Genomic DNA, 23,147 nt, shown 5'->3' with positions numbered 1-23,147 from the left:
GTTTTTTTAAATGAGTTTTATTTTATGTTAAAATTTATGATTTATGATTTTTTTAAAATAATATATTAAAAGAAAAGTGGTATATGGACAAAATTTGTAAGTTGAACAATATATAGTAATTAATTATGCTTGAAAGATTAAAGATTACAAAATATTCAACATCGTTCATTGCCTATATGGATAATTATCATGATGATAACCTTCATTTTCACACACTGAATATTTTTTCGGTCTATTTGAAATTGGTTCAATTGTTTCATTTTGTATGTGACTAGTAGTTGATCTTTTTGATTGAAATTGTCGTATGTTAGGATTAGGAACAAAAATTGAAGTTCACAAGCTTAGTAAATGTTTTGTAATTTGTACACGAGGTCAACAAACAAGTCGATCTTTAGGTGACAAAAAGAGAAAACTGCAATAACATGAGAGTAAGGTAGTCGCAATGCTTGAAATTCCTCACAGTTACACCATTCATTTAATTTAATAGTATAGGCCGTTGTTCGTCGCTTAATTAGGGATTTGCTAGCTCTTGCACCTTAAACTCATGTTTCACGAGTGTACCTTTGCACATGATGCATCCTAGCACAATGACAATTTTCTTGCAACATGATAGCTACCTTTTCGGGGTAGTCGTGTCTTGTCTGTAAAATGCAGGATGCATGTATTCCTCTTTCAACAAATCACGATTTTATTCTCTTAAATGTTGTTTTCACCAAGGCAATTATAGGCAAGACACATGTTCCTTCTAAAACAGAATTCATTCATTCAGCAAGGTTGGTTGTCATGTGTCCATATCTCTTGCCACCATTATAGGCTCAGGTCCATTTTTCCTTTGAAATTTGCTCTAAACAGTTCATAGCTTGTCGAAACTCCGATTTCATTTGCATCAAACTTTGGCTGCTTCATTTGACAAAAATATCAATTCAAATCAATAAATAAATGTTTCATTCAAACAAATAAATACATAAGTTAAAAAATTTAAATAATTACCCATACTAATGACTTATTTTTTTAGCTTAACATTATGGAACTTTTTGTTAAAGTTTGATGCAATATGTCAAATGCAGTACATTGATGTTAAACCTAATATATTCCACCCAACTTCCTTTGATCGTAATGCTAATAGGGTTTTCAACATATACATCTCAATCCGCGTTTCATCAAGTTCCTTATACTTTTGATATTTTTCATGAACATTCAAATATGTTTGTCACCTATTCCACAACACTATCATTTGCATACAATCCAACATCATTAATGGATTGTTATCGTTCCACATTACCTCCTTAAATAGGGAACAATGATGACGATGAAAGTGATGAAGATGAAGATAATACCAACAATGATGGTGACGATCTTGGGATCAATAATGACGATGATGATACTACAACAAGGGGAACCTAAGCCCACTCAAGGTGGTTGTAGACTAAGACAAGGGCAAGCCAAACCAACTCAACAACAAGAAAAAAAAAACCACGACATCACACGCGAAGACCTAGATATGAGACATAATTCGACAAATATTTTTTTTATATGTAATATGTATTTACTTTTCTTAGTTTTATGAAAAAAATCCAAATATTTTATATTAGCCAGTCAAAACTTATTAAAAATAAGTATTACCTACTTAACACAATTTCTATCAAAAACAAAAAAAAAACAAATTTATGTTCAAATACATTATTTTTAAAATAACTAAAAAAAAACATATTAAAATCGTATGTGCATATGATTTTAAATTTTCATAAAGAAAAAAAATTGAGATCCTACATACATATATGATTTTAGTGTAACAATTTTTTAAAAAATAAAATTATGTTTTGAAATATGATTTCTTCATAATAAAATTGTACTTTAAATTATGATTTATTCGTTTTCGTACTTTTTTTTAAAATATGCCCATTATCCTAGTTTTTTTAAAAAATTACCCATTACGGTGCGAGAGCAAAAAATAACGCTATTTCCTGTTACATTCTTGTCTCCTTAATGACTGGAGAGCAGAATAGTGAGAATACGTATATCTAACATATTATCAGCCAATAAAATAGAAGAATTTTAAATTCAATTAACTTTCCGAAAAAAAGCAGGTGTTATATTATCAATAAAATTAAATTTATAAGAATTAAAAATAATAAAAAGGGAAAATGTAAAATAAAATTTTATCATATATTTATGGAGATTAAAAATATATGTTACCTTATTTTCCTACTTATACCTTGCTATTTATAAGGTTAATAAAAAGTAAATTTGAACTAATTTGAAGCAAGATAATTCTTTAGAGCCAAGAATAACTAAGGATTAAATTTTAATTTAACAAGCGTAAAGTTTAAACTAATGAATTGTTCTATAGTTTCTTTTTTTTTTTAAGTGGTGCATATGAATTTTTTTTTAATTATATATGATGTGTCATTTTCGTATTTAGTGAAAGTGCAACATTTCTCCAATGTTTTTTTATATAAAAAAATTGTAGTTATTCAAATTAAACTCGATGAAAGCCCTGCAAGTTGCTATTATTTTCGGAAATGTTAGTTAATCGTTTGAATGTTTTTCTCCTTACATGAGCCTTTATATTTTCGTTAAGTTCTCTGGTAAAAAAAAAAAAAAACTAAAACTAAAACATATTTTGAATTTTTTTATATATAAAAACAAATGGGCACTGATACCCAAAAACTGCACTGGGATCCTCTCCAGCAGTAATTAGTCTGCAGCATAAATCTGGATCATATAGTACATTATATTTATCTCCTCTTTGATTTATCTACAATGTTTTTTTTACTGAATTTATATATAATGATTAAGTGCCGTGTTTAGATAAATATTAGTAAAATTGATTATAAATAGAATTAATTTTATAAAATTAATTTTCAAGTAATATGATTTATGTTTGAATATTTTATTATAATTTAAGTTAAAAATAAATAAAACTAAAGTAAAAATGAAATTCAGTATAAAATTTTAATTTAAATTAAATTAAAAGTTATTTTAACTCTACCAATTTTGGATCCTAATCAGTTCTAAAATTTTGCTTGGTTTCGTTGAACTGACATTTAAAATTCTAATAAATTTTGTAAGGTAAAATCGAAAATTTTACACGGACATGTTAAGATTTTGCTGTCTGCTGGAGACACGGTAGGATGATAAGTTAGCTGGAGAGGGTCCCAATAACAACTTAGAAAGCAACTTCAGCCGGGGAAGCAATGCAACTATCCAATCCAAGGATTGTAATTAACCCAATAACAAAACAAAACTCCTTATCAACATTTTAAAGCATTGATTTTCTACATATATTGAAATTTGAAAATAGTATGCAAGAACATTTATTTTGTACATAAATGATATTTAGTTTTATCACGTGTGATTTTTATTAAAAATATCAACTTATAAAAGTGTACAAGTTATTTAATATTATCTTTGATGTTCTTTTAAGAAAATTAAGATAATATTAATCATATTTTTAATTATATTTTTTATTTTTACTTAATTTTTAAATATTTCACACATTGAGTATAAATAAGGCAGAAATAACAATAGACGTCAGATAAGTTAAAAATAATATTAATATGAATGAACATATTAATTACTTTTTTTCTAATTTGTATATTATCTTCTAGAAATGGACTAATAAAAATGAGTGAAGGTGATGTAGGAGTAATTTTTAACATTTAATAAGATATATTAAATATTTAATGCCCTCATTTTTTTCCGACAAATATTTATTGCCTTCATATTATGTCTGAATGAGCACGCCGCATACAATGGATGAAATCAAAGGTTAAGGAATAAATAGAAAATTCATCTAAATAAAAAATATTGTTAAAATATTCGCGATATGACTTATACAAAAATGTTGTTTTTGTTTGTTAATTATGTTATCGTTTTTGTTATATATATATTCGTAATAATATTTTGATAGAAAGCAATAGCATGGTGGTTGGGTTGGCTGTAAAGGAATGTGTGAGGTGTTATTACGTAGATACTAAACGGGGATTCTGAGGGACCTAAGAAGAGTCCTGCATCCCAGTCCCAGCCACACATAATTGTGTTGTGTATCAAATGGTTTGTCAGATATATATATAGTGCTGAGCAAATTATTCAACCTGGATTGAAAGAAAAGCGAATACATTTTGGAGGGATCTGCCTCCTCAATAATTGGTTCAAAACCTAGAAGGTAGTAAAACAGTACAGCAATAACTCGTTATTGAACTGATTATATGCTCTCTCAGATAACAACACATGAATGCAAAATTGCCATTGCGAAATTGAGCAATAATGTTATTTTCTCAATTCTAGTTACTTAAAAGAATATCTATTACTTTAAGAATTTTAACATTTTTGAAACAATTAAGAAATTTGGTGATCAAGTGACTATATAAAAAGTGAAACACGTACAATTTTACTTTGTGCGGGGCACCTCAGCAACAGCTGAACCCGGGACCCAACTTTGCTCCACAGCCTCATCTTGCTAGTCACTACGTACACACTGACCACTGCAGAGATTTGTGTCCTATGTATACTGTTAAATGGGTCAAAGGAGGAGAAGAGTTTTGTGTGTGGTCTGATTAGGGAAGGAGAAAAGTGAAGGTATCATTGATGTTCATAAGTGATAGTGTAATTTTTTTTAACCGTTGCTTGCCAATCAGGGAAGATTTTGAACATTTGCTACACACCTATGAGACAATTTTTTTTTACCGTTTGCTACATTTGTAAGATGTTAATTTTTTATTTATTTATTTTTTAGATTAAATTATTGAACATGTTCAAACAATGACCTTAACACATTAAACCAATTGCTGGTGTTTAATAACAGTTTATAAGATTGAGTTTGTAGTGTAATTTACATTTAATGGAACCCATATAATATAAGATACAGATGACATTTATTCTCATTAAACAACGTTTGTGAAGAACATCATGATATCACAGAGAAAAAAAACAAAATTATTTACAAAATATCAACAATCGACAAGAAAGGATGTAGAGATAGTATTTGGTGAGCTAAAATCTCAATTTACAATTATATATGATTCATCGTGTAATTGAAACATCGATGCGATGAAGAATATTATGATTGTTAAAGACGAACAAGATACATACAATAGTAATGTTGATATTGATTATGACCATGTAGACGAAGAGATCTTAAACATTGATGTATCTCGTGGTATTCTTTCCGACTCTCTTACATACCTACAAATAAGATATTATATGCATACAAGAGAAGTTTATTAACAACTTCAAGCGGTGAAGTATATTTGGACACGTTCTAGTCACAACAATGAGGAAATTTAATTTTTCTTGCTTAATGTCAATATTTTTGTTGTTTATGCATGTTATGTATTTTCCGTCAATTTAACTTCAAGTCATAACTAAAAAAATTTAATTATCAAAATATTTTTTTTAATATTAGTATTTAATAATTAAAATATTTATAATTAATTACTTGAATTTAATTTAAAATAATTAATAAAATATATTTAAGTGGGATCCACGGTAATACTCACCAAAATTGACTCAAGATCTCAAGTTAAGATCTATCATTAGAAAAAAAAAAGTAAAATCTTAATACACGATAGTGTGAGACTCATCACCAAAAAGTGATTTAAGATGTCAAAATGAAATTCATTATTAAAAATGTTTTAAATAGCCTTGATTTTAGTTTGATTCGGGTGAATTTTGTGTCTTAATTTATCTAAACTTTTAGTAAACAAAACTATTATAAAAAAGTTAAAGTTTAAAAAAATTGTATAAATACCAATTGCTTTATTTATCTAAAGAAAAATTGTTTTATCATTGTTTTGGTTGTTTTATGTTTATGTTGGAGGGTGTAGAAGGTTGAAGAGATTAAATGAATTGCTGTAAATTTTAATATCTATTTTTAATTCATATAGATAAAAAAATTAAAATATTCTTGCATAAAAATAAATAAATAAATAAAATGAGGGACTACCCCACTTATTGGGTGCTTAAACAGACAACTCTTGCTTACTGAACGCACAAATTAACGGATACTTACTGTTCAAAGATTGCCCCTTACAGTTCAGCTTTAGCTTCAGACGTGTATACTAATTCACTTGATTTCAGGTCCTCCCTCAAAATCTCTCTGAGCATCCTCAGCTTCCACCTTTTCATACTCTGAATTTTTCCATTATTAATAATTCTTTTATTTTATAGTCTTTGAAAAAAAAATGAAATATTATTATAAAAATAAGCGTGGACTTAATGGGTCAGTTTTTTTTTTTGTTCATAGAATGATTAACTTATTCATTTTAATGATTAATTTGTACATAATTAAACTTTCTCAAACTAAAATGCACAAGATATATTTTTAAAAAACTAAATTATACATTTACTCGACATTCTATTTTATCGCTTATGAAGAAAACCATTGAAATTTGGACTTTCACATACAGAAAGGCTAGATCATATGGCGGACATTTATGGTAAGAAAGATGGCTCCCTTAAAGAATGAAGTAAAGAATAATCGATGTTGAGATAGATATTTTATCCAAACTGTTTCACTCGAATTAATTTTAAAAAAATTATGTCCAAATCTTAAACCTCTTTCATTAAGATAAAAGTTACTTTATAATTATAAGTAGATAGACACACATATTCTATATTGGTGTCTGCATTGAGACACAAGAATTAATTTTTTAAGATACTAATATTCATCTAAAAAGTTAATCTTTCTCAAGATATGATTTTTCATTTGTATGCGTTGATTAACTATATTTTTTTTACTAATTACATATTTAAAAGATAAGATTATATGTTAATCATGTCACATTATATTAAATTTATTTATAAAAATTAATATTACTTTTGTAAGATAAAAATAGTCTGACGGTAAAAATAAATATAAGAATATTTTATAAACCATAATTGTATAGCTATCATGAGTCATGACTATTAAATCTAAACATTTTCCTACCTCCTCGAGAGAAAGAAAAATGAAAAGTGTGCCATATTCTATGGAAAATTGTCGCTTTTGGAATTAATTAATAGCAGTTGTTCATGGGAAGCATCACCCAATCAAACATCGACAGCAACAGCAAGTACAACAAATGCGAGAACAGCAACAACTTAGAGATATAATGAGTTTCTAGTATTACAAATACCATACTCCAGAATTTCTCAAGGGAAAGCGATAGAGAAGAAAGATTACACCAGATATTCTATGAAATAACTACTAGTCTAATCCTATATCATACCAAATTAGTGTAAAATTGATAGATAAGTTAAATTTTTATTATCTGTTACTTAAAACATTCATTTGTAGTTTGGAAAAGACAAAATTAGTCAAAAAAATATCCCAATTAGATGCCCTCTAGAGAGTTTCTCTTCCCCTCTCTTCATGACAGCGAGCTGTGAAGCTAGCGAATTGTGTTGCCAAGAAAAAAGAATATTGTCCCATAATTGACCTACTTTTCATTCGATTCTTTGTTTGAGTTTTTTTTTTTTAAGAATTCAAAAACTATTTATGCTTTAAAACGTGTAATGATTATATAATTTTTAAAAAAATCATTATAATTTTTGTAATTAGCAATTTCTTGTAAAAATCATAACAAATAACTACTTTTTTAATTAACTTGATCAAATATTTTTATAAGAACTTGGTATGTAACCGGAATAGAGTAAAAAATCTTGCTCTATTTTGTTCTTTTGGTATTATCCTTCTAGTAAAAATTAAACAGTACTACTTTGTGGTTTTTATATCATGTTATTTTTCTTTTTAAAATCTACCAAACATAAAAAAAATAAATTAAATGTTGTGTTCCGTCCGTTTTAACAAGCTTATTAAACTTTACCTCTTTGGATATAATGATCAGGAAGTTAGGTGAGGTTCACTTTATTGCTTCTGCAGTTGGAAACATAGCAAGTTAAGCTTAGTTTTAGCAAGAATTTACAGGCAAGTGTGAAGTGAGAGGCTTATGGTCTTGACTTTGGAAAAGAAAATAACACCTTTACCCCAATATAGGCAAGTCACCACCTAGGGTTGAGGAGTGGAATTTAAAATGATAAGCTAGGCTTTTAAGAAAATAATAATGCAAAACAAGAAGAGATAAAGATGGAGGTAATATCTACCAATCTACTAAAAAAAAGGGAGGCAATAATTACCAAATGAAAAAGATGGAAACATGAATGGTACGTGGCGTGAGTTTTAGATTAGATTATGGTTCCTATTAATTTAAACTATTAGAGGTAAAGGTGGCCACAAATGATAGGTTGATGGGGAAGCAATGAACAGAAGCACAATAAGTGACTGACTTTGAAAACTGTTTCCTTATTATAAATATATATATATATATATATATATATATATATATATATATATATATTATAAAATATAAATGATAGTTGTCTCAAGTATAGAATAAAAACCACACTATATAAACTAGGCAGAAGAAGAAATGAGTACCTAAAAAAATATTGAGTGGGTGGTTAGAACTTGAGACTAATAATGGATGGTATAGTTCAGCTGGAGAGGCAACTTGTTGATTATACTGCTTCTCTATTTCATGAGGTAAGTAAGCATGCTATGCAATTGCCATTACACATTAAAATGAAATAGAAAAGGGAAGGTTCATAAGCTATGTTTATTGTGTTACTTCATCTGCTTTCTGCTTTGCCTTGCTATTTCTTGCTGTGATGATGTCTTTGTTCTCTTTGAAAAGGGCTTTCTAGATGACCAATTTAACCAGCTTCAGCAACTTCAAGATGAAAGTAACCCAGATTTTGTGGTTGAAGTGGTGACTCTCTTTTTTGAAGACGCGGATAGGCTTCTTAATGAGCTCACAAAAGCACTGTAAGGGTACCAAAATTTCCTGTTTTATTTATACACATCTTTAGACCAAGCAATCATGTATATTTTGAAGCCTCTTTCCAAACTTCACATTTCAATAATGTTGATTCATTCGTCTCAAACAGAGGCCAGCCAAGCATTGATTTTAAAAGGTTGGATGCTCATGTTCACCAGTTGAAGGGTAGCAGCTCCAGGTAAATAATTCTTCATAACTAGTTTCTACCCGCCTGAAACTTGATAAAGAATCTATCTTAAAACAAATTACGTTGGTCATGCTGGCTTTGCTTTCTTAAGTTGGTGGAAGTTGTATCCACTTGCTGTTACTAGAAATACAACATTATTAGTCACAGTTGTATTATTATTGTTAATAACATGTAGCATAGTGGCATGGACCTCACTCACCTTTGTTAGAGCCTATTCTGGAGGATACATTCCCATTTGTCTTACCTCACTATTTGGTCTTTCTACAACTATCAAAAGTTTGATAAATGAAGTTATTGGGAAATGCAGCATTGGAGCTCAGAGAATTCACAGGGTCTGCATTTCCTTCCGAAACACTTGCGAGGAGCAAAACGTTGAAGGGTAAGGTTCTTGACAATTCCATATCAAAATACTTATATATCTTATGCCTATAAATCTTGCAAAATATCATGTGGCCTAGTTGTTTCTATGGCTTCATTTTTTTTTCTTTCATAAAAGAAAATTCTCCATATTCTGAAAGAAAGAAAAAATGCTTGGTGTTCAGCTGCCTTAAAAACTTGCAACAAGTGAAACACGAGTATTCCTTGGTGAAAAGCAAGCTTGAAACTCTCTTCAGGGTAAGGGCATGAGGATCTTCTCTAGTACTTTCTATAAAATCATGAGAACCTGTTAATATCAATAAACTTTTATATATCTTTCTACTTGTGTGACTGTAGATGGAGCAACAGATTTTGGCCGCAGGTGGATCGGTTTCTAGGTAGTGTGATACGAGGCAGAGATGTTTTGCTGCCATTGTAATTTGGAAACAACACTCAGAACAAATCATGTCCAATCTGCAAACAAAACAACCCCACTTCTATCTTGTATTTTTCACTTTGTGTATGATTTTGTCCAGTGGATCAGGTCGTGAAATTGGATTTATCATTTAAGCCAGAGTTGGCCCATATTTAGTCCAAAAGCAATGTGAATAACCCATGATCTCTCAGCTGTTTAGATATTAACTATCTTAATTTTTGCCAATGAACTGTCTTCTATAATATAGGGCGTGCGTGGTTGAATAAACTGTCTTACACTTGATGCAATAACCAGTACAAAGTAGAAATTAACTATACTAATTAAAATTGCTTATAATAGCATGCTTTCTTGAGTAACTTCAAAACCTCCCAATGTACTAATATACAGATCCTATATATATATAGATATGGCTGGCTAGATGCTATTAGTATTTTCTTAAGGCGTCAAACTCGAATGCTTTAACTTAAGGGTACCTTAACCTTAATAGCGATGTCATCAATTTTTTAATCTTAACAACGTTAATACTGAGAAGTTCATTATTTTTGTCAGCGTTCTATGCGTAGTCTTGGTCCATATAATGCACATCCTAGCGCAGGACAATGAGTTCTGATAACGTGCGAAAACGTGAAATCCCTCAAATACAAATTGCTTAGATTTACGTTCAACCAGCACTGGTCGTGCATCTGCTCTTAGAATCTATATAGTTAGCTAGTTTTTTCGACAATCACACAATTTGTCAGCAACGAAATATAATGCCCCTTAGAAACAGAAAAGAGAGATCCTAGAATAATTTGACAGTAATATTCAGAATTAATTTGAATTTATCAATAATATTTTAAATACAATGCTACTGATTGAATAGTTATGCAGTGTTTTTAATTATCAGACTGAGGGTTATAAGCAAAGAAAAAAATATACACGCTGGTGTTTTGTGTTGATGTAGTGTGAGCAATATTTGTAGTGACCAGTCTTATGTTTGGTCTGAACAATGTGCTACATTCAATGCATAGGTGTATTTTACAAGGTCAACTTCTTCCAGATAGGTAAGATGTCTCCTAGTCAGCACGTCATTTGCAGACAAGATCCAAAACCAAGCTAAGATAGTTGTTATAATGAGTAATGACAGAGTAGCTGATCAATTTTTTTTCTAGTTAGTTACACAATACCATATCGCATTAATCAATAACTTCTTTTTTACCTAAACATATAGTACTATTGTTAAATGTTTGCTAATTATATCTAGGCAATCCCAGAAGCAGCATTTCAAATGATGGAATTTGATACATTATTTTTAGTAAAAAAAATATTCGATGTTTGTTAAGAGACAGGCCTTTTTTAACTTTCAGCTACATGTTTGAGATTTTACCTTTCTCTAAGTATAACAACTTATTTCACATCCACAAACTTTGATTTGCTATTGAAGGTCAATAATATTAGCCCATGACCTAACAATTCGATGCATTTAGTCGGATTTCCACAACATGATGATGAGAATAGCTTGTCAAGTTCAATTTTCTAGTCTTAACAAAATAGTAGTTCTGAAGTTGATACTGTTCTGATAAGGAATCTCAAAAATTTTAAAATTTCTCTCATGAGTGAATTCTTTATGAAGTTATGGGATAGATCCAAAACGTTGGTATGGGAAGTTCCTGTTCTAATCTAATTTAATAATGCTTAGCAAATGTATTTGACGAAGAGTTTCCAGCTGGGCAGATTCCGTTTAAAGTGTATTTGTCATATATTTTACTTTCCTTCAGATCACATTAATAAGGGATCGAGTTTGTGACTTGTGCCTTATCCTGCATTCTTAATGTCTTAAACTAATTACAAGATTTAATATAAGTTGGTGCGTGCATGTAAAACAGTAAGGAGGCTACATTGTCCCACGCAAAAACATATAACGGGGTTATTCTAATTGGCGTTATAAACAAGATTAAACGTGGGCGTCTATCAAATCATTAACAATCTAAATGTCAAGTCAGCAATCTCTCTTGTACTTAGGTCAAGTAGTACATGTATAAAAAATAATAGCTCTAGCCTCTATTATTGAAGTGCTTGAGATTGTTCTAGGATGTTAAAAAATGAATTCAACAGCCACTTAAAGATTAAGAGTCTCACCCTCGTAGTTGAAATGGTGCTCAGAGTATATATATGTTTTGTAGGAATCAGGTTATGGTAAGATTTTCCAAAACGAGTATTGTTTTTAACATTGCTCCAAAGATGGGGTTTATGTCCATCAATTTAAAATTATATCAAATTTTAACTTTCCTCTTACTTAAAAGTGGTTACCATTAGCAATCAAACTCTTATGCATTCAAACTGCATGACTGAGCTAGTTATATATTATCAATTAATGTGCTCCTAAAAATTAAATTTGCAGTTGGCAGTAATCACTTCCGAAGACGTGCTCCTAACAAAGATTTTAGGTTTAGAAGGATAGATGACTGAGGAAAGGTTGGGGCTTAAAAATTTAAACTTGTTTTTTCCAGTAATGGAGAATTACCCTTATGCTACCAACACGATTAACATGGAATTGCTCGAACTTAATTGCTATCAACGTACATATATTGCAAACTTTTAATTTGAAGGCCATCAAATGTCCTATATATTACTCTACTTCCTTTTTTTCTCTTCAAATAAATACCCTTCAGGGTTTTTGATATTACTCAAAATGATCCATTCAATGGTCATGGTGCTACTACAATGGCTGCTAGCTGCACCAGTGATTTTTCCCAAATATGACTCTGCGTAGGCAACATAGACTGAAGATTTATTTTATTTTGATTGATGAAACAAGTTGATAAAACCAAGAGGCACTCTCAATACTATATCAGCCAACATCTATAGAAGATTGATTCATGTAGAAGCCACCGAAGAATAAGATAAATAAATAAAATAGAAGAGCCAGGTCAGATTCGGAGATGATATGTGAATACAATATATGTTAGTGATAGAAGTTATCAATTTTGGAAGAAATTTCTTTTACAAATTCGTGAATCCCATGAATAACTAATAATAAAAATGTGTATTAGAATTACTATGGCCGGTCCCTAATGGGGAGAGATTTGGAATAATATGTATAAAGTTATAGGTTTAACTTTAATGTGATCATTGTATGTCAAAAAATATAAAGTGTATTAGAAAATGTGTTAAAGCATTCGTTATTTTGTTGATTTGTGTTGCTCTATTTTCTCCAATCAAAATGTTAATCCTGATGCAATTGATATGAATTGGTTCCCGTACCAATAAACCAATTAACCCAACGAGTCTGACAACATATTGTAATTAATTTATAATTTATTTGAATTTATGTAAATTTGAAAAGTGTTTAGCAAATGAATTCATCTCACTAAACATTTTCTCCAGGCAATACTTAAAATAGTGTTTAAAATTAAAGCTCATTATAAATAAAAAAAAATAGTTTTGATACATTGGACATTAAATTTAAGCAACCCATATTATCACAATGTAAGAGAATACGAATCATGACTTGTCACAATGTGAGGAACTACTCCTTCTGTTAGACTCAATTCATATTTTTTTTCATTTTTAACTTTGATATTTCAATAAAAAAAAATCATCCACTTTCTCCATTAATATTACGTTGTTTATTTTCTTTTTTAATCAAATGTTTCATGTTTAAAGAAATAATAATAATAACTAAAAAAATTAAAATTAAAATTACCTAAAAGCTCCCATCAAATATTTCTTATGATTGTGAAGCAAACATTATGAAACAACATCTTGCTTTTGCCAATATGTTCCACCTGCTTCTGTAGGTATTAAGTGGAGTGAGGAATTTCCCGTGATTCAACTGCCAAACAAAAAACGTGAACCCCTTCTCAGGACCCACCTTTCCCGTATGCTATTGTTTCTAAACTCTGTTATCTTAACAGTGAATATCCCATTACTTCATCAACTCTTTTATGAAATAAAATGAATAAGAAAATCACAAATTTAAAAATGTCCTTATACTTTAATGTATGGGAGAAAAATACTCATTTTATGTATACTCTCACCATCTCTAACTGTTTAAATACTTTGTAGTTTGTATCAATATCATAATAAGCAACAAAAAAAAAACACGAATATTGAGCAGGAATAAAGTGAGGGAGAAGATAACCGAAAGAAGAAGAAAAAAAGAGGGCAACAAAAAATGAAGTAGAGGGAATTATGATCTCATTCAATTGAACCACCATTGTTACAACTTACTACAAGATTCAATTGAACCAAAAAAACTATTGCTTCCCTAATTTTTGAGTGTATGTTCTTCATGGCCCAAATTTTAATGGTTTTGGATTGTGGCTCCATGTCTCTTTTAAATCTCATAAAATTAGGCTGAAAGATCCGTCAAGGACAGTATCAGACCACTTTCAAAAACCAAGCAGAAATCAAAGGTAATTCGTCTTCATTGCTAACCCATTAACAATCCATTGATGCTACCACCTCTAACTCCTATGTTTCCTCATCATCCAAGTGCCTCCGGATCCCCAAAACTTTGATACACGTATTATTATTATTATTATTATTATTATTGCTGAACTTGATACACGTATTATTACTACTCCACACTTGGTTAATCAAATGATTGGTTACTGCTTAAAGTAGTAATTAAATGGTGATTAATTTTTTTTCAAAAAAAAAAAAACTAGTGATTAATTTGATAATGTAATTAATTCACCATAGTTTGTTACCACTTTGACTAAACACTAGTTGGTTGACTCAAAGACATATGTTAGTCAAACTAAATGCAAACTTACAACATTTTTAATGGAAATTTTCTTTTTAATTATGTTTTTTAGTTAAGGGATTTGAATTTTACTTGTATCGATGATGTATTGATGAATATCTTAGTTCTTTTTTCTGATAATGATCAAATTTTATTAGAAATCCTGACTGAGGCCCTTTAAAGAATATAAACAGCAAAATAAGATGTAACTCGTACTTTTATCTTTTATTTTAATTTAAAATTTACTTTTCAGTCATAGGAAAAAAATTCTGTTGATAATAATTTTATCGGATTTAAATAGAATATAGTCTGATCTAGAGAGGGAAAAAAAAAGTAGCATTGAATGTTGAGAAAAGAAAGGATAAGTTTGGATTGCAGTTGCACTTAGTGTGAGCCACACGTGGTGAGCGAACGTCGTGGTTTTGAATTCCGAAGCGGTTGGAATTTGGAAATGTAAAGAAGGATTGGGTTGAATTTGAAGACAGCTTGATCCTGTGGTATATATATGGCGTAAAAGATAAGAAAAAACCCTAGATAACCCCTCACTCCCTCAAATATGGCCAAAAAGAAAGTGTCCGAATCTCTGGACCCCATGGCTGCCCCAACCGATGACTCCTCCTCGGCACTGCAGATTCAGAACCTCAAAAACCTCAACGCCCTCCTTCTCAAGGAGACCACCCAACGCCGCCACCAGATTCACTCTCTCCAGTCCGCCCTCCACCGCTCCGCCGTCACATTCGACACCAACCTCGCCTTCCACCTCCAAAACGCCGTCGTTTCCGTCTTCTTCAAGAACCAGCTCCAGGAAATGAACCTCCGCTTCGACACCCTGCTCGGAGATAGGGACTTCGAGGTTTCCGCTCTCAAGCACCAGCTCAGCGACCTCGTCGCGCGTCTCGAGAACGAAACGACTGCTCTCGCCGAGGATCGTGACGGGCTCTTTCGCGAGACGAAGCGGCTGGAGGCGAGCGTCGACCGAGAGAGGAAGCTTCGGGAGGAAGCGGAGAAGGTTAGGTCGGAAGGCGAAGAGTTTTTGTCTCGGAAACAGAGAGACATTGCGGAACTGGAAACTGAGCGAGATTTGGCGGTTAAGAGTTCTCAGGAGTCGCGTACTGCGATTGGAACGTTGAAGGAGGCGATTGAAGCGGTGACTAGGGAGAAGAGTGAGATTCAAAGCCGAAACAGTGCTCTAGAGACGAAAATCGGTTATCTGGAAACTGAGTTGAAGCAACTCAACGATTATACGCGGAAGGAAGAGGAGATTACGCGTGCGAAGATTCTCGAACTGGAAGGGAACCTTGGCATTGCCATGCAGAAGGAAGAGGAGATGAAAATGGAGATAAGTGCTCTTCTGAAGGAGAAGAAGGAGGTGGAAATGAATGTTGAAATGTTAACAGAGGAAAAAGATGGTGTTCGTGAGGCTCTGAGTGTGGTTCAGAAGGAGTTGGAGGATAAGCAGCGCGAGCTTGATGAAGCTGTTAAGGGAAGGAATGAGATTGAGGAGGTCAAGGTCAATCTCGAGGATAAAATTGTTGAGTTGCGAGGGAAAGTGAATGAGTTGAAAGAGTCTGGTAAAAAGTTTGAAGAGGAAAACAAACAGTTGCTTTCGCAGGTTAAGCGTTATGAAAATGCTGTTGATGAAGCTGTGCTTGAGAAGGATAGCATCAAGAAGGCCTTTGACGAGGAGAAGAAGAAAGTGGTGAAGTTAGAGTTGCTTATTGCAAAAACGAAGGAAGTGGCTGCGAAAAGTGATGCTGAGTTGGGACAAGTGAGAAGTGAAAGAAACAAGCTAGTTGAGAAGGAAAAGGAACTAGAAGGCAATGTGAGTGTTTTGAGGGAAGAAAATGAAGCATTGCAGGGTATGCTCGCGAAGGCGCGAAAGGAGTCCAAGGATTTGAATGCCAAGGTTGAAGTTTGGTGCAGCAATTCAAACAAAGCACTGTCATTGTTGAAGACTACTGCTGCTGCACTTGTGTGTCAACACAAGGAAAGGGGTGGCGATGAAGTGGTGGCGGCGGCCGATGAGAATCCTGTGGAAGAAATTCAGCCGTATGCTCAAGAACTGGATGCAATAAAGAAGGCTTTCAAAACAAAGGATGAGATGGTAGATGACATGAAGCAACAACTTGTTTCACTCAACAAGTCTGTGGCTGAGGCACACAAGAGTAAGAGCTTGTGGACTGTGATATCCTCTGCAACTACAATTTTTGCTGCTGTCTTAGCTGCTTATGTTGCTAGAGGACGCTGATGAACTTTTGTGCTTTTTTCACTTCTTATATGAATGAATGACTTACTTTGGTAATAGGATCAAGATAGATATATGCCTTTTATAATATGAACTAGTTGAGCTCAGCTATATGTATCTTGATCGTTATTAGAGAATAACATTTTGATCTGCATTGAGCTCAAAACTTGAAGAAATATGCAAGCTACTTACCTATAATCAATGCTATGTTGTTTGGTGTTAACATCTATCTGTGTGTTTCGAGATAGTTACGAAGCATTAGAAAGAAATGATATTTTTGCCGAAATAACATTCTTTATTAGATGTTCTCTATGGTTGTCGTGATTAAAACTTTTTCTTGCCTTTCCATTCAACCTTCGAGTGATAATTGGAGTTGCTAATTTTCGCATAATGTTATGGAAGATTATCACATCTCACGTTTTTTTTTTCACATATCTTTGTTACTTGTTACTTGCATTTATGCATCCAGTGACCCCCGCATAATGAAAAGAAGATCAAAAGGAAAACATTTTCGTTTGCTTTGTAGTACCCCCTGAAATATTATCACTATTAATTCAACAGTTTCTTCTTGCTTTTATTAAAATTTTTATAAAATAATCATATGTGTGGTGTGCTCTCCTTCCTGAAAATATTTCTGTGAAAAAGAATATAGGTAAAAGAAGTTTCGAGTGCCAAATCCATTGTTTCTATGAACTATAGGTCTCTGATTTTATATACTGAACTGAAACTTGGATTCTCGGTTGAGAGATTTTAATTCCTGAAATTTTTAAATCATGTTGATATTACTTCATTTTATTATATTTACCTTGGTGCTTTTTGGGTGAAAAACAACAATAAAAAATAAAATGAAGGAATTTTGTTAAATCAAAGACTAATAATTTTTTTTAAAAATCTCTAAATTAAATTATAATATATAATTTTAAAGATAACTTAAGAATTTATGCGATGTAGCGTCTGTTTGTTTATATTTGTTTAGATAAACAGTTTTTCTTATATGTTTGTTTAAACTATTTCTTTTTCAAAAAAATATTTAATTTATTTTTTAAAAAACATAAATCTTTTTTACTCAAATCGTTTTTTTTTTGTTTACTTTTAAAATTGTTTTGTTTTAATTTAAACAAACTGGTCGATAATATGAAATAACTAAGGCAATGGTGTACTAGTGTGTAGATAACATGGGTATTCAATCAGATTATGTAGAAATATTGTCTAATGTAATGTTTAAAATCATCAAGTAACACTTAAGCTGACAAACATGCTTAAGTGCTAATATTACAAGAAATTTAAACAAAAAATTAATTTGTATGAAAAATAATAATTATTTAATTTTATTTTAGAAAAATATTAAACTGATTATCATGATCTGAAAACAGAGTGACCATTTAAAAAAAATTGCCTACAGTTAGCGTAGGTGCACATGCACAAGGTAACTAGTGTCGGTTTAAAAAAATACACGTCAATAAACTCAAACTTACATTGGTGACAAATGTAATTAACTAAAAACATTATTTTATATTTTAATTACAGAAGCAAACAAAATATTTAACTAAATTTAAATCCAACATAATAAGTTAAACATAATGTCTACTCAGTGCTTATAACAAATAGAATAATTTAACTAAATTTTAATCTAACATAACAATTTTTTAATATCTATTTATAAACTTGAGAATATGGTACTTACACTTTTTTTTTGGGTAAATGATAATACACAGTTACCCTCTTAAAGATATATTAATAATGTATTTATATTGGTTTGTTGCATAATATATATTATATAGTGATTTGTGCAAATTATTCAGAATAATCCAATTATATGTGTATAATGATTCATTTAATATTAAATTTAAGTTTTATATATTAAATTGAATAACATTATATACAAAGCAACATATTTGTATCCACAATTATCTCATAAATTTCAAAAGATAAAGATTTATATCCAAATTTATTTAACATTCTCGTCTTCAACGTGATTTTTTTATTCACCTATCTTTTGTATTTAGATTCAATTTATATCTAAGACTGCACGAGTGCCTCTTGGGCGACATATGCTGGCTGCTCTCTACAAAATAAAGGCACGGATGCAAACGTGAAAAACCCCCGGGCCTGTGGGGTACTCGTAAAGAAAAGAGAAGCTGGAGTGCTAACACGTTTCTGTGGGCCTATACTTTTCCAAAAGAGACAATTATAGTATCTTCTGCCATCAATACTTCAAAATTACTCGTGATGGAAATTCAGTTTATTTTTAAAATAATTCTTTGATTTCATTATAATTTTCTGAGAAAAGTTTTAATAGATAATTCTTTTTAAGATTAATCTCGTCCAAACATGCTGTAAACGATAAGAAACGGACATTATTAGACTATGATTAATGAACGAAAATTCACAGACCAATGCACATTGAAGCAGAAATTTAACCCATAATAATGCATAAGAAAAAGCTGCAAAATATCTATATATACAGAAGCAAACATAATACAAACCCTAAGCATTGCTGCGGAAAAGACATCCATTACATTTGCAAGGAGTCTCCATCGTCAAACAAGGACAAACCCAACCCAAGACATGGGAATGTAAAATTAGCTATATAGAGAAAGAGTGAACAGTCTTAAAACACTCATATGAAGATAGCACAGACGTATATAACCTAACAGCACCAACATATCATTGATATTTTCCTATCCTAGTTCCAAAATTAGTTTTTTATATATATATATATATAACACTAGCCAGACAACGACAAGCCCCACCTGATTGGCATCAAGGTCACGCCCAGAAATAGAATAAGGCCTTCCTCTCCTTTTTGGCTAGAAGTCAGAGTGGGTAATCACAACTTTGGTGGTTCCCATAAACATGACCTGAGCTCCCTTTGTCCTAAAAAGCTTTCACCTATCCGCAGCACCCAATTTCCTCATTATGTGCTCAGGAAAAACATCACACAGCTATATGCTGATTACACCAAATCTCACGACACATTTAGTAGCATGTAAGTACCTAATAGCGGGAGCAAAGTCCTACAGTAAAGAACCCAAAAAGCAAACAAAAAAAAAAGGTTAAGTAGTAACATACCTATTTCCTACACAATCTTCTAACGCCCACTTGTTGTGTATTATAGCAAAAGTTAAGCCTATCAACAGTCAGAGCCGACAAAATATTTTATCTCATCCATAACAGGAGAGAAGTGCTCATTGTTTGGCAGCAAATAAAACCCAACGGTTGCTTGCTCCAGGAATAGCAATTTCACTTCTTGGCCAGCCTTCTCAAGCCCTTTTGCATAACCCAACTGCCAGTCCTGAACAAGGTCTAAACCAGCAACCACCACAAGGCTCTTGGGAAAGGTTATCCCTTCAAGGCTTTTGCCCTTGGGGCCAAACGGGTTGCATGCATGGTGGTCTCTATCTTCCCCTTCAGGAAGAAAAGCCCTCCAATACCAGTCTCGATCCTTAACTCCAACAAAATACCTCCCATCTAAACGCTTCTCGGACTCTGTTCTTTCTTGCCCGCCAAACAATGGGTTGAGCAGTATATTCCCAAACACTTCAATTCCCGACTCCATGGCTTTGAGGGCAACATGGTGCACAATGTTCCCACCCGAGCTATCCCCAGCCATGTAGATATGAACTTTCTTATCCTTCCTACTCTGAAGCCAAGATGTAGAACTAACCCACTTAAGAGCTGTCCACCCATCATCATATGCACAGGGATACCTATTCTCAGGTGCACGCCTATAGTTCACAGACACCACAACAGCCTTACAGATACCCACCAGGCGACGACACAGTGTGTCATATATAGCACTATTGGCTGAAGAATGCGCAAAACTTCCACCATGGAAGAATATGATGACAGGAACAACCTCAGAGTTCACGGGCTTCTCAAGGTCAAGAATGTTCACGGAACGTTCTTCTCCCTCAGCAAGACGATAGATTCGAGTCAGAAGATTGGTTTCACGGTCAACAATGACATCAAATGAGAACACTCCGTCCACAGGGTTCGCATTGGCTGGAACTTTCCGATCAAGGAACTCTGCTAAGTCCCGGTTGAAAGTACCATCAGGGCGACGGAGAAGATTGTATGCCAACTTGAAATTTGAGATCAGAACCCACATATTCAGCGGAACCACCATCTACATTAAATTTTATATCATTTTTAATTATTTTTTTAAAAAATAGAGGATAATGAGAAAAAATAAATCAAACTGAGGATAATCAGAAACCGAGAATAAATCCAAATAAACCCCATAATTTTGGGGAAACTGATGAATCAAACTGCCAAAATCCGCTCATTAAGTAACAAACCCTAAACAGTGAAACTGTGTTAGGTAGAACCAGGAATTGATCCAACCAAAACTGAAAACTAATGCGCCTACAGAACAAAGCTCAACCAACTCTTCAAAGAAATCAAAACATATTCAAACTCAAATCCCAAAAGAATGACGAAGAATCATCAATACAAGAGTGATTCACGTTTCATTTCAGTGCAACACCTAAAAGATATTTAAAAAAACCAAAAAAAAAATCACACAAAAAGTCATTTAAATAAAAAAAAAAAAACAAAAACAGAACAGAAGAAAAAAGAGAATCAATCGGAACTGAAAGAGGAAAGATTGCAATCACGAAACGTCGTACGGTTCAAGAATTGAAAGTTCCATCAGAAAACATATTTCAATCGAAAAGCAAGATGCAAAGAGTGCGTTTACCTTAGAATCGTTGGGGTTAAGCTCGTTACTCCCAGCCATTGAAACGATCCTGTATTCCGATCACAGATCCGCAAGGCGCTTCGCAAGATGAAAATCACAAACTCTCTTGGCGACGCAAATCCATAAAAGCACGAGAATCGGGTTGTGTGAGATCCAACGACAGCGCTTGTTTGTTTGGGTTCAGTGGCAGGGAAAGAGAAGAGGAATGGGATGGTGAAGGATAAGAAGCCGTGCGCACTGTAGAAAATGCTAAAAAGTGGCACAGGATACAGGAACTCACCAACATCAAACTCTGGAAATAACTTCCTAATTCTCGTGAAACGAGAGTTGAAATTCTTTTCTATTAGACTATGAATAAATTTGATAAATTCAAGTAAAGCAGATTTGATAAGGAGTTAACAAGTTAATAGTATCAAAAGTGTAAAATTTTTACCTTTAATAATATCAAAATCTTATTTACTATTAATAACATTAAATTCTAAATAAAAATGATGTATTATTATTATAATTTTTATAAATATTATATATTATTATTAAACTTAATTATTTAAATATTTTATAAATTTATTATTTTATTTTATTAATTATTAAAATATTTAATTAATATTTTATTTATAAATATTTTATTGTTATTTTTATATAAAGTACAAGTATAAGAATTGATTTTTCGATTATATGAAACTTCACGAGTTTGTTTAAAGTTTGACAACTTGCATGAACTATTGCGTGGGGCCCAGGGGAGAATCATTTTCTTCCATATACTGGAACGTGACGTGGCACGTGAAGACAGACATCCCCATTTTACGTCCACAATTTTTGCATCATAATAATTCTGTCAAGTGTCAACTGCCAAATGGTGTACCACTAATCAAGATTCCACCCCCAACTAATTATTTACTTCAGAACACATTTATTAGGTCCCTTTTCAATCCTTTTTTTTTTCCCTTGGTTTGGATTTTTCTGCCTCCACTTTATCTTTTAAAACCAATCGTTTTCAATAAATTTATTCTATTTTTCATGATAGTATGAAGTATGTTTTAGATTTGCGTCTTTCAAAATGAAGAATTTGTTTTAGAGTTTAAAACTACTGAGTTATTTATTTATTTACATTGATACATCTATTTTAGAGCCAACAGTTAAGGAAGTAAATTTACACGACTTTAGTTTTATTCCACTTGCCTACTTATCATGTTTAAAATTGTATGTATCTTTTTTTTTTCTCTCTGAATATCATGTTAACCTTAATATGAATTCAATCATTAGCAAAGTTAAGACCAGGCAAGCCCAAATTAAAAAAAAAAAAAAAAAGACTCATTATGCCATGACCAGGTCAAGTCCAAGTTTAAAACAAATGACTTGATCAAAAAGGTCATATCATATTCAAGCGAAGTAAAACTCAACTTAAGAACATTTTAACCAAATAAAAAAACAAATAATTTTGCAATAATGAATCAAGAGTATATTAAAGAATATGAAGTCGGAATTGTTGAGTACCTGCAAGTTAGTCTCAATATTTAATTATAAGTACTGTACGTTAGTCACCAAATTTTCAAAATCCATACCAAATTAATATATATATATATATATATATATATATATATATATATATTAAGTAGTCTCAATATTTAATTATAAGTACTGTACGTTAATCACAAATTATTTCACTACTTAA

General features: G+C 31.7%; 3 protein-coding genes across 6 annotated transcripts; 2 read left to right on the top strand and 1 right to left on the bottom strand.

Moving 5' to 3' along the window:
- Positions 1-8,390: 8,390 nt before the first annotated feature.
- Positions 8,391-10,024, top strand: LOC114402696 (histidine-containing phosphotransfer protein 1-like). Of its 2 annotated transcripts, XM_028365349.1 has the most exons (6): positions 8,391-8,524; positions 8,676-8,806; positions 8,929-8,997; positions 9,314-9,385; positions 9,549-9,621; positions 9,721-10,024. In XM_028365349.1, the coding sequence occupies exons 1-6, from the start codon at positions 8,462-8,464 to the stop codon at positions 9,763-9,765; spliced, it is 453 nt and encodes a 150-aa protein (XP_028221150.1). In that variant the 5' UTR covers positions 8,391-8,461; the 3' UTR covers positions 9,766-10,024. The 2 variants fall into 2 exon arrangements, with proteins under 2 accessions (XP_028221150.1, XP_028221151.1); XM_028365350.1 differs by lacking the exon at positions 9,549-9,621.
- Positions 10,025-14,913: 4,889 nt separating this feature from the next.
- On the top strand, positions 14,914-17,002 carry LOC114403716 (chromosome partition protein Smc-like). Its single transcript, XM_028366834.1, has one exon. It carries the CDS (start codon positions 15,085-15,087, stop codon positions 16,774-16,776), a length of 1,692 nt encoding a protein of 563 aa, XP_028222635.1. The 5' UTR covers positions 14,914-15,084; the 3' UTR covers positions 16,777-17,002.
- A 2,174-nt stretch (positions 17,003-19,176) lies between these two features.
- Positions 19,177-21,861, bottom strand: LOC114403407 (gibberellin receptor GID1C-like). 3 transcript variants are annotated; one of them, XR_003664651.1, is made up of 3 exons: positions 21,476-21,861; positions 19,846-20,902; positions 19,177-19,770 (listed from the first exon to the last, which is right to left on the bottom strand). XR_003664651.1 is itself a non-coding variant. In XM_028366351.1 (2 exons), the coding sequence occupies exons 1-2, from the start codon at positions 21,512-21,514 to the stop codon at positions 19,907-19,909; spliced, it is 1,035 nt and encodes a 344-aa protein (XP_028222152.1). In that variant the 5' UTR covers positions 21,515-21,861; the 3' UTR covers positions 19,177-19,906. The 3 variants fall into 3 exon arrangements, 1 of the variants encoding a protein (XP_028222152.1); XR_003664652.1 differs by having other exon boundaries at positions 19,177-19,725; XM_028366351.1 differs by having other exon boundaries at positions 19,177-20,902.
- Positions 21,862-23,147: the final 1,286 nt, after the last annotated feature.

The sequence above is a fragment of the Glycine soja genome, chromosome 20 (genome assembly GCF_004193775.1).
Source record: "Glycine soja cultivar W05 chromosome 20, ASM419377v2, whole genome shotgun sequence".
In the NCBI taxonomy this organism is placed as follows: Eukaryota; Viridiplantae; Streptophyta; class Magnoliopsida; order Fabales; family Fabaceae; genus Glycine; species Glycine soja.
This window is presented reverse-complemented; position numbering and strand designations above follow the sequence as displayed.

Excerpts from the sequence above, each read along its gene's own strand:
- LOC114403407 (XM_028366351.1), bottom strand. The coding sequence starts at position 21,514 with ATGGCTGGGAGTAACGAGCTTAACCCCAACGATTCTAAG. Across the intron at positions 20,903-21,475 it reads TTAACCCCAACGATTCTAAG|ATGGTGGTTCCGCTGAATAT; the intron begins GTAAACGCACTC and ends AATTTAATGTAG.
- LOC114402696 (XM_028365349.1), top strand. The coding sequence starts at position 8,462 with ATGGATGGTATAGTTCAGCTGGAGAGGCAACTTGTTGATTATACTGCT. Across the intron at positions 8,998-9,313 it reads TTGAAGGGTAGCAGCTCCAG|CATTGGAGCTCAGAGAATTC; the intron begins GTAAATAATTCT and ends TGGGAAATGCAG. Across the intron at positions 9,622-9,720 it reads AGCTTGAAACTCTCTTCAGG|ATGGAGCAACAGATTTTGGC; the intron begins GTAAGGGCATGA and ends GTGTGACTGTAG.
- LOC114403716 (XM_028366834.1), top strand. The coding sequence starts at position 15,085 with ATGGCCAAAAAGAAAGTGTCCGAATCTCTGGACCCCATGGCTGCCCCA.